Genomic DNA, 11,844 nt, shown 5'->3' with positions numbered 1-11,844 from the left:
GCCAAGAGTGTGCAAAGCAGTAATCAAAGCAAATGGTGGCTACTTTGAAGAACCTAGAATATGACATATTTTCAGTTGTTCACACTTGTTTGTTATGTATATAATTCCACATGTGTTAATTCATAGTTTTGATGCCTTCATAGTCATGAAAATAAAGAAAACTCTTTGAATAAGAAGGTGTGTCCAAACTTTTTGGTCTGTACTGTAATATATATATATATATATATATATATATACATACACACGTACAGTGTTTGTTCTCAGAAATCACAGGGTATAATAGACAGCAGAAGGAACGACTGACTTTCTTTATAATAAAACAAACCGCAAAAAAAATAAAAATCTTTGGCAAAAAAAAAAAAGAAAGTGCAGCAGTGGCAAAAGTCATCAATGGATTTTCTGCCCAATATACGTCACATGCTGGCAAGCGACCTACAGCTCAGTCGGTAACATATAGGCACACGGGTGTCTGCTCCCCTCTAGCATAGCTCCAGATCTCACCAGTCTCTTCCCTGTGATACAGACGGTGATGGATCCCTTCCTGGAAAGAGAAAGAGCAGAGAAAGCAGAGACCGTCACTTGGATGTATGGCTCATGGATATTGTGCACCCCACAACAATAGAGCCCCATCCCTCGGCACAGGCAATCTATGGACAGGGCAAGAGACTAAAAGTAAGGTTTTCCATTTTAGATATTTTTACAAAAACATCAGTAAAAGAGAAAGGAGGGACTGATGCCCTGCCAAACCCCTTTGCCCATTACATGCCCTTAGTTCAATTGCTATTTTGGCGTAAGCTATAGACTCGAGAAACATGACGGGATACTAGGAACACCCAATTTAACTTCCCTGAAGGCAGGGAGCCCTCTCCATGACACCAGAAAGTGGTAGAGGAGCTGCATACAGGGAATTATGGGTATGTGTAGTGTTGCTATCCAGCCGTGTCTAGGCCTCAAGTGCTACAAAAGAGCAGTTATTGAGGCCCTCACCCTCTAATAGGAATGAGCTGACTCTGCTGAACTGCTCCAGTCTACGCAGCAAAGCTGAAAGGCGAGCTGCAGAAAACAGGAAATGTTTAGGTAGAGAACTATTTCTTCTACGAAAATAAAGCCAGAGAACCTGCAGAAAAGGAAATGTACGAGCGATAATGCACATCTACACCTGTCTGCACGTATACTCACCCTGATTAACCAGCAGAATATCCTTGGTAAAATCCTTTAATGTGACATAGAGGGTTGGGTACTCAATGACTGTTTTGTTTCGGAGATTTTCTAGAAGACTTTCACTAGAGTCCAGTTCATAGTACCTATAAAAACAAGCCAAGTAAGAACCGAGCAGTAAGACAACAAGGGGTTAAAGTATGCACAATTCTCTAATAAAGTTTGGTCGTCATTTACTAACATCCCTACGACACTTTTTTTTTTTTCCCGGGAGTTTTTTCAGCCATCCTTGCCACTTGGTAGCTGCAGGGGACGGAACATCGGCTCTGGTCAATTTATCAAAATTGATGCCTGGAAAAGGTGTAAATGTTGGCAAAAAACAACTCCACTTAGTAGTTGTTTTACACTCCAGGCACACGGACTGCCGAAGGGCGCTCCTAATTTATGACGAAGTGTGCGGCTTGTCATAAATTAGATGCATCCTCCGGTAGCGCAGTCGGAAATCACTTTGCATGCGGTGCAGCGGTCCACTGCAGATCTCACCCTTTGCAAAGCTGAAGGTGAAATCGTTGCAGATTCTGCAGTAGAAGAGCCACTAATTTTGCAGCGGATCTGTGGTGGATTTTCCGCACAAAATGACACCACCTTTGGCTGCCCCCCCCCTCCCCTTTAATGTTGGAACCAGTATAAAGACCATGTGATCATACCTGTTTGGACCAGGCATTTTCCTTTCTGCCACCATAAACACCTTCACATCAGACGGTGACCTCACGTACTCTCTTAACCTGAAAAGGAAGTAGGAAATGGTGAATGAAGGTCACCAAATGAGTTCCTATAGTGAAACGATAGTCAGTTTGTGGCTGTAATTTGGTTCTAGTGACAATCAGTATAATAAATCTGTAATAGATACAGAAAAAAAACTATGAAAATGGGTTATCTGGGAAATAATATTGATAACCTAATCACAGGATAAGTCATCAATATCCCATCGGCGGGGACCGAACCCCCATCGATTGGCTGTTTCAGGAAGCTGCAGCGCTCACTGGAGCTCTGGTGAGTACTGCGGCCTCCTGGGCGTTTACCAAGCACAGCGCCGTACATCGTATAGTGGGAGTGCTTGGTATTGCAGCTCAGTCCCATTGACTTGAATGGGGCTGAGCTGCAACTAGGCCATGTCCATCTAGGCCATGTCCATCTAGGCCATGTCCATCTAGGCCATGTCCATCTAGGCCATGTCCATCAAGGCCATGTCCATCAAGGCTGCAACTAGGCCACGTCCATAAAATAAAGTATGTACATACTTCACCCTGCAAGACACACCAAGTACTTACCTTTGGCGAATGGTTGGATCAGACTGGGCTGGGTCGATGTAGGTTTTCAGGATCTCATTGAGTATTTTATTATCTGGTACCCTGCCAAATAAACAGATATTAATGACGGATTCTGATTCTTAAAGTCAGCCATCCTTGACCTCTGCTCCCTTTGGATTCAGTTACAGCTGCCATTTTTAGCAGCCATCACTGAGTCACAGAGTAACCCAGGCTTTACAGAAATGCAGAGCCCCTGCTTTCTCCTCCCTTTTCTGTGACTCCTCCTCCTATTTTATACTAAATTCAGAGTTGTGCCTAATCTATGGCATCTGAAGTAATAATTACCACAATCAGACATAATTTGCGCAATTTTAGTGCAGAATTTATTAGATTTTATTATTGCATTTTACAATATTTTAGTCAATAGAATTAGAAATGAACCGTTACCTCTTTTCCGTGTACTCGGCCTGACTCTGCGGAAACTGAAGCTTTAAATGCCAATAAAATCTTTGCTCTCTAGAATCAGGAAATAACAAGAATAGGACATAAGGCTCCACGTAAGACTTTTCATCCATGAAAGCGGTTGTCCCATGTGAAATATTCGACATTTTTTAAAACAGCACCTGGATCTGAATATTTTTGTAATTGCATGTAATTAAAAAATATACGTCAGTGAGTTATTCAATAACATGTATCTGCATGTATAGCGCCACCTGCCGTTTTCTCTTTTCCTTATTTCTCTGTCCACCTTACAGAGATGGTCGCACATGCTCAGTTTAATCTTTAGTCATATCTTTCTGTTAGAAGCGGTAACAGTTACAGAGAAAAAGCTGCAGGAGAAAGGACACACCCCCTGAGCTGTGATAGGAAGAGAGCTGTAGCAGAAAGAACACCCTCCTGAGAAAGGACACACCCCCTGAGCTGTGATAGGAAGAGAGCTGTAGCAGAAAGGATGCACTCCTGAGAAAGGACACACCCCCTGAGCTGTGATAGGAAGAGAGCTGTAGCAGAAAGGATGCACTCCTGAGAAAGGACACCCCCCCGAGCTGCGATAGGAAGAGAGCTGTAGCAGAAAGAACACCTTTCTGAGAAAGGACACGCCCCCTGAGCTGCCTGAAGAAAATCTGGTAGAGCAATAGTGAATGTGGAGATCTCTGGATCCATGCGAGGTACAGGGCTGGTTCTAGCTTTGTTAGAAAGAGATTGCCATATACTATATGATGTCTATGTTTTTACATAAATCATGGCAGGACCTCTTTATAACGGAGCTGTTTTGATATCTGCAACAGGCCCAACGAGTTTCACAGCCAAATCCGCACAACACTTGTTGCTAGGCCTATCTATGGCAAAGCTCTCACACATGAGGGTTATAAAACGTGTCTTTATGGGCTCAAGACTGGACTCTCGGCCAAGAAGCAGCCCTTTCTGAGGTAATCCTCACGAAACACGCCTTGGCTCCTGGCTCCGCGTCACTTGTCTCTCCGTGGACTGAGGAGGCTTTTGATGCGTTCCCAGACTGGCACTGCCCAGCACCCACATAAAGGAACACTGTCTTTTTTTTTCCTATGTTGTAAATGTATGTCTGGAAAACGCACGGAATGGATCTGTGATGTCAGCGTGGACGAGGAATGTCTGACAGGCGTCCACATGAGGCTGTCTCCTGGCTCCGTAGACGTCTGACCTGACGCCATGTGTTATGTAATAGGTCAGACCAACCCCGCGGCATGGCCAAAGGGCTTGTCTAAAATTAGTAAAAGGGTCTTTTTTTGGTAGAAACAGCGCCGCTTCTGCCCACAGGCTGTTTATGGCATCACGGCTCAGCTTCACCCACATGGGCAGGTTACAGCTGCAATAAGGCACACTCCTTGTGGATCCACTCCTAACCACTCTCTCGTTCTCTGCTTGCTGTCAGTGAATTACAATACTCTTGTTTACATTCAGAGGATGCCAGCTGAGCCGGCTCATGTGTCGTGGTTTTCTCTAGTTTGGTTCATCTGTGTGGGGCAGGATATGACCTGGACAGATTTCTTGTCTCGGCTATAATAGTGAATGGAGAGAGCTGCAAACATTATCACCCAGGCGTGACGGGGGCCCATCCCTGAGATAGAAGCAGGCCCCAGAGGTGGAACCTGCACTTATCAGCCATTTATAGCATATTCAGTCATAAACGTCCCAGATGGGAATAACCCCTTAAAGGGGTGGTCTCACTTCATCAAATGGCATTTATCATGTAGAGAATCACATTAACAAGGCACTTACTAATGTATTGTGATTCTCCATATTGCCTCCTTTGCTGGCTGGATTCATTTTTCCATCACATTATAAACCACTCGTTTCCTGGGGTTACGACTACCCTGCAATCCAGCAGCGGTGGTCGTGCTTGCACACTATAGCAAAATCAGCAGCCTCTTTGGTGGCAAGGACCGTGGGAGGACGCATGCACAGCAGGTCCTGTCCTCATATCTGCGCTGCAGCAGTGGTCGTAACCCCCTGGAAGCAAGCCGTGTATAGTGTGATGGAAAAATGAATCCAGCCAGCAAAGGAGGCAATATGGAGAATCACAATACATTAGTAAGTGCCTTGTATTAACTTTCTCTACATCAGATCTGCTCAACCTGCGGCCCTCCAGCTGTTGTAAAACTACAACTCCCACAATGCCCTGCTGTCGGCTGATAGCTGTAGGCTGTTCGGGCATGCTGGGAGTTGTAGTTTTGCAACAGCTGGAGGGCCGCAGGTTGAGCATGCCTGCTCTACATGATAAATGCCATCTGCTGAAAGAACCCCTTTAATGACCAGGCCTGGAAGGGATTTAACATCCAGCTAATTTTTTCGATTTTACATATTAATAACTTTATTTTTCCATGTGGATGTATGCCATATTGCTGTATTTTCAGAGCAGTTTATAGGTATATATAGTAAATATGTCATTTATATTATTTTTTGCGGTCCAAATACAGTTTCTTGCCGTTGTTTTTCTGTTTTATGCTGTTCACATTGCTCACTGTATAACCAGTTATATTAATTCTTCAGGTTATTATGGTCACAAGTGTAGATATTCGTCTTTACGTAATGCACGCATAATAAACTACACTTTATATGAAATAATCGCTTTATTTTTTGGACATTTTTTTTTTTATTACCGGTAAATTTTTAATGTAAAAAAAAATATATATTTTTTTATACTTCTATTGTATTCAGCAGATGGCAGCAAAGGGTTAACAGCCAGGGTCAGAGCTTCTTCTTCTCCTGACCCGGCGGTAGAGCAGAAGGCTGCTCTAGGAACCAAACGATTCCCAATCAAAAGAGAGAGTGGTTTGGCATTAAAGGGTTAAAAGCCAAAAAAAAAATAAAAAAATCACTTTTTCATTATACAAGGATTAGGCTACATGCAAACCGCGGATCCGTAAAAAACGGAAGCCGCCCGTGTGCCTTCCGCAATTTGCAGAACGGAACGGGCGGCCCATTGTAGACATGCCTATTCTTGTCCGCAAAACGGACAAGAATAGGACATGCTATATTTTTTTTGCGGGGCCACGGAACCGAGGCACGTATGCGGACAGCACACGGAGAGCTGTCCGCATCTTTTGCGGCACCATTGAAGGGAATGGGTCCGCATGCGAGCCACAAAAATGGCGGCTCGGATGCGGACCCCGAACAACGGTCGTGTGCATGAGGCCTTAAGATTTTGTTGCAGAAAACTCCCGCTACGGAAAATCAGTTCCGTTCACTTGAACGAGATTTACGGAAATCCATGAACTTCCCGCCAAAACGACCCCATTGAAGTTGAACCAGGTATGCCGTCTGGTAGGGTTGACCCTGCTGATTAAAATAATACCAGACTTGTGAAAATGGGTTCCCAAGAAAAAAAAATGACTTTTAATCAGGTCTTCTGGGCACTAAGGGGTGTGGCCTTGCCACTCCATGCTCCTCCTCTTTCCAGTGCTGGCCACGCCCCGGGTGTACCCAAGCCCTCATTTTGCATGAAGAATAAAAAAGTATTTTCACAGGACAGGTATGATTTTGATCAGCAGGATCGACCCGGTCTGGTTTAATAGGGTTGATCCTGCTGGCACATGCTCTTTCATTTCCGAAGAAACAGGAAAAAAATTAAATAAAATATTTATATGTTTCCAGGGATGATGGACACCTTTGAAGGTCTCTCTCCGTCACTCCCAATCAGCGCGCTCCAGCAGATGGACTTTTAAGAATTAAAGAAAATGTATTTATTTGGAAAGGGGAGGAAGCGTGAAAAACCTGCGGCTATGAGAGCGGCTCTGTCCACCAAAAACAAGCCCGGCCGCTCTGCTGATGGGGGGGGGGGGGGGGGGGGGGGGGAGCTGGGGGCGGCCGGTACAAGCGGGCTTTGTCTGTAAATATCCTCGGACAAGCCGCCGTTTCAATCAAAATCCATCTTTTAACACTTGATCTGATGTTTTGATTCCAGGTCAGTTTCCCAGAACAAACACGAGGCGCACAAGAGGCTTGTGTGAGCCGCCTGCATGCTGGACGCGGCACATGGGAAGAATGTGGGCTGCCAGGAGCTGCTCCGAGATTCCTTTGGAAAGCTGTAATGTTTGTGAGGCAGCGAGTCCGAGCCTCGCAGAACCCAGAAATGCTCTCGCTGACTTCCATTTGGGTTTCCGCCCCTGGTATGTAAGAAAACACTGAGAAGCCTCAACGCCGCAGTACATACATTCCGACAGAAGACCGACACATGTCTCCTTATCAGGGCCAGCAGCAGGGGTGGGCACCTGGAGCTTGCACCCACATTTGCTGTGGGCTGTGTACTGGATCCAGCCACTTCCCTAGTATAATCCATTGGACGGTGTTGTTTAGGCGACTGTCTGGCAGTGTTATTTGGGTTCTATGGCTATGTGCAGGCAGAATCACTATTATTTTGGAAAAATATGGAAAAGGGAGGGGGTACAGGGGTCCATCAAACATAAGGCTCTGTTCATATCTCGTTTTGAACCCACATCGAGGTGTAAACATCGGGAGGATCTCGTATACAGAGTGCACTCATTTATGGTGTCCCTCTGTACAGGAAGGCGTAGTCGACAGGGAGGAGCGAGCTCGCCGTTTTCAAGTTCGGGTTCTGGTGGAATTCCGTTATGGATGCTGTTATCACGGAACTCTATGACGGAATGTACCACGGAAGCCTCCGAGAGGCATTCCGTCATGATAGAAGTCTATGGGCAGCATAACGGATCCGGACGGCTTCCGTTATGCAGGACAGGACTCCTCTATAACGGAACCGGCCGGATTCCGTTATGCTGCCCATAGACTTCTATTATGACGGAATGCAAAACGTAATACCTGTTCAAGGCTTCCATTAGGCATTCCGTCATAGAATTCCGTTATATTCTGTGTTAATGGAATCCATAACTGATCGCTCATCCCTAATAGTAGACTCTGCTTCCCCTATACAGGTCACTCTTCTGGCATCAGCCGGTGACATGACGGTCTGAGGACCGCGCCCTCAGCTATTTTCCTGAAGTCCCGTAGTGAAGAATAAAGAAAGTCTCACAAGCATGGCGCCCTCTCCAGTCATGGCGGGGCCCTGTTCTTGAGATAAGAACGGGTCCCAGAAGCGGAGCCCACACTTATTGGAGATACATATCCTACTGATATTCTATTACAGGGGTTTTCCAAGAGTTTTTTTTTTTTTTTTTTTTTAATGATGACCTATCTACTGGATAGGTCATCAGTATCAGATCGGTGGGGGTCCGACACCCGAGACCCCCGCTGATCAGCTGTATGAGAAGGCAGCAGCGCTCGCAGTAGCTTTGGCGTTCATCGGTCACATGGCCCAGGTGCGGCATCAAGCACTGCCGCTATACAATGTACGGATGTGCTGTGATTGGTGAGCTCCTATGAGCGCCGCTGCCTTCTCAAACAGCTGATCGGCGGGGGTCCCGGATGTCAGACCACCACCAGATACTAATGACCTATCCAGAGCACTGGTTAGGAGTAAATAAAAAAACACTTTAACCCCTCCAGGACCTTCAGGACCAGGCCATTTTTTGCAAATCTGACATGTGTTACTTTATGTGGTGATAACTTTAAAACGCTTTGACTTATCCAGGCCATTCTGAGACAGTTTTCTCGTCACATATTGTACTTCATGACAGTGGTAAAATGGAGTCAAAAAATTTCATTTATATTTATGAAAAATTACCAAATTTACCCAAAATCTTGAAAAAAATACCAAATTTCCAAATTTCAATTTCTCTACTTCTATAATACATAGTAATACCTCCAAAAATAGTTTTTACTGAACATTCCCCATATGTCTACTTTATGTTTGGATCATTTTGGGCATGCCATTTTATTTTTTGGGGACGTTAGAAGGCTTAGAAGTTTAGAAGCAAATCTTGAAATTTTTCAGAAAATTTCCAAAACCTACTTTTTAAGGACCAGTTCAGGTCTGAGTTCACTTTGCGAGGCTTACATAATAGAAACCACTGAAAAATGACCCCATTTTAGAAACTACACCCCTCAAGGTATACAAAACTGATTTTACTAACGTTGTTAACCCTTTAGGTGTTCCACAAGAATTAATGGAAAGTGGAGATTAAATTTCAGAATTTCACTTTTTTGGCAGATTTTCCATTTTGATCCATTTTTTTCCACTAACAAAGCAAGGGTTAACAGCCAAACAAAACTCAATATTTATTCCCCTGATTCTGTAGTTTACAGAAACACCCCATATGTGGTCGTAAACTGCTGTACGGGCAGACGGCAGGGCGCAGAAGGAAAGGAATGCTATATGGTTTTTGGAAGGCAGATTTTGCTGGACTGGTTTTTTGACACCATGTCCCATTTGAAGCCCCCCTGATGCACCCCTAGACTAGAAACTCCAAAAAAGTTACCCCATTTTGGAAACTACGGGATAAGGTGGCAGTTTTGTTGGTACTAGTTTAGGGTACATATGATTTTTGGTTGCTCTATATTACACTTTTTGTGAGGCAAGGTAACAAAAAATAGATGTTTTGGCCGCGTTTTTTATTTTTTGTTATTTACAATGTTCATCTGACAGGTTAGATCATGTGGTATTTTTATAGAGCAGGTTGTTTCGGACGCGACAATACCAAATATTTTTGAAACAAAACAAAAATCATTTTAATGTCTCCATTGTCTGAGAGCCATATTTTTTTTTATTTTTTGGGCGATTGTCTTAGGCCTCTTTCACACTTGCGTTGTTGGGATCCGGCATGCACTTCCGTTGCCGGAGGTGCCTGCCGGATCCGTAACAACGCAAGTGAACTGAAAGCATTTGAAGACGGAACCGTCTTCCAAATGCTTTCAGTGTTACTATGGCACCCAGGACGCTATTAAAGTCCTGGTTGCCATAGTAGGAGCGGGGAGCGGGGGAGCGGTATACTTACCGTCCGTGCGGCTCCCCGGGCGCTCCAGAATGACGTCAGAGCGCCCCATGCGCATGGATGACGTGATCCATGTGATCACGTGATCCATGCGCTTGGGGCGCCCTGACGTCACTCTGGAGCGCCCGGGGAGCCGCACGGACGGTAAGTATGCTGCTCCCCTGCTCCCCGCTACACTTACCATGGCTGTCAGGACTTTAGCGTCCCGGCAGCCATGGTAACTATTCAGAAAAAGCTAAACGTCGGGTCCGGCAATGCGCCGAAACGACGTTTAGCTTAAGGCCGGATCCGGATCAATGCCTTTCAATGGGCATTGATCCCGGATCCGGCCTTGCGGCAAGTCTTCAGGATTTTTGGCCGGAGCAAAAAGCGCAGCATGCTGCGGTATTTTCTCCGGCCAAAAAACGTTCCGTACCGGAACTGAAGACATCCTGATGCATCCTGAACGGATTACTCTCCATTCAGAATGCATTAGGATAATCCTGATCAGTATTCTTCCGGCATAGAGCCCCGACGACGGAACTCTATGCCGGAAGACAATAACGCAAGTGTGAAAGAGCCCTTAGGTAGGGTATCATTTTTTGCGGGATAAGGTGACGGTTAGATTGGTACTATTTTGGGGGGCATACGCCTTTTTGATCGGTTGGTGTTGCACTTTTAGTGATGTAAGGTGACAAAATTTTATTTTTTTAAGCACAGTTTATATAAAAAAAATTTGACGGTGTTCACCTGAGGGGTTAGGTCATGTGATATTTTTATAGAACCTAATAGGTCTACTTTTCTTTTCTTTTTTTCTTGATTTTTTGTCCCACTCTGGGACTTCAACTTCAATACTTCTGTATTGTGATGCACTGGCGGTACGTGTATGACACATTGTAATACACTTACAGCCCGCTTCCTGTGAGATCCAGGGGGCTGAATCTCACAGGCTGTCACGGAAGGCAGCCACAATGCCTACGGAAAGCATAGTGCTGCCTTCCCTGCCATCGGGTCCCCGTCACAGCAGCGCGGGGACCGGATGGCTGCTCTCTCCCTCCGCACATCGCATGTGCCGCGGTCAGCAAGGGTTAATCTGTGATTTCACCGATGCCAGCGCATGCATCAAGGGTCCGGCTATCAGTGACTGCCGGACCCCTGCCGCGGATCGGGCGGGCGCATCTCCTGCACCTGCCGGATCACAGCGCCGTACATGTACGGGGCAGGTCCTTAAGGGGTTAATGACCAGATGGGAATACCCCTTTTAAACAACATACATACAGATTAGAATCACTGTATATGTCTGATTGACACATGTCATTCCAACAGGACCCCCACTGAACGTGTTAGCATGTGCGAATACGTTTTACCTGCACTGATACATTGTAACAAACAGAGATTTGTGCAGCTGATGCATTTCCTAGACTGGATGCCGCTGTAGCAAATGAAATGATTACTTCTATTGGGGCTTCGGGGTCTGGATGAAAACAAGAATGTTCCCATTCACCAACACAAGACCAGTGTCTGACTGGCGAGGGTCTTCTACTGGAGGCACCACCAAGGGGTGGTGCTAAGAAAAACGCCTCGCTTCCGTCCACATTTTTCTGCAATGGAGCCATTCCTGAGCAAAACCAGACGCGAGTGGGTCTTTGCTATAATTCCCGACACAGCCCTGGGTCTGGAGCAGTGAACAAGGCGGATGTCGTCCATTTTTCTCGCAGACCCATTCAACCAAGTGAATGGATCTTGTAGTAGAACTGACGATTTTCTTGCCGTGGACTGATGGTCCGTCCTCGTAGGGAAAAACGGAAGTGGCTTTTTGAGTTGTGGTGACCAAATGCACCAGGGAAGCCCTAGGAAACAAACAATTCCCCAGAAAACCGTTCAGTATTTTACATTCCGTCCAAAGGGGAAAAAAACTAACCGCGAAACTGAAGATTCAAGGAAACTTTCCTAGAACTGCTTCCTGCCACATCACATCCTGGCACTGCCAGCATCTTCAAGTGCAGTTTTCT

General features: G+C 45.5%; 1 protein-coding gene across 1 annotated transcript in view; it reads right to left on the bottom strand.

Annotated features, from left to right (window-relative positions):
* Positions 1–226: 226 nt before the first annotated feature.
* ZNHIT6 (zinc finger HIT-type containing 6) overlaps positions 227–11,844 on the bottom strand; it is a 31,605-nt gene continuing 19,987 nt past the window's right edge. Inside the window, exons 6-10 of the mRNA XM_040407103.1 lie at positions 2,916–2,984; positions 2,490–2,570; positions 1,866–1,943; positions 1,180–1,304; positions 227–541 (exon numbers count right to left, since the gene is read on the bottom strand). Of these exons, the coding sequence (XP_040263037.1) occupies positions 498–541; positions 1,180–1,304; positions 1,866–1,943; positions 2,490–2,570; positions 2,916–2,984 (397 nt within the window). The 3' untranslated portion in view covers positions 227–497. The remainder of the gene's footprint in view (positions 542–1,179; positions 1,305–1,865; positions 1,944–2,489; positions 2,571–2,915; positions 2,985–11,844) is intronic.

Source organism: Bufo bufo, chromosome 9, assembly GCF_905171765.1.
Source record: "Bufo bufo chromosome 9, aBufBuf1.1, whole genome shotgun sequence".
NCBI lineage: Eukaryota > Metazoa > Chordata > Amphibia > Anura > Bufonidae > Bufo > Bufo bufo.
This window is presented reverse-complemented; position numbering and strand designations above follow the sequence as displayed.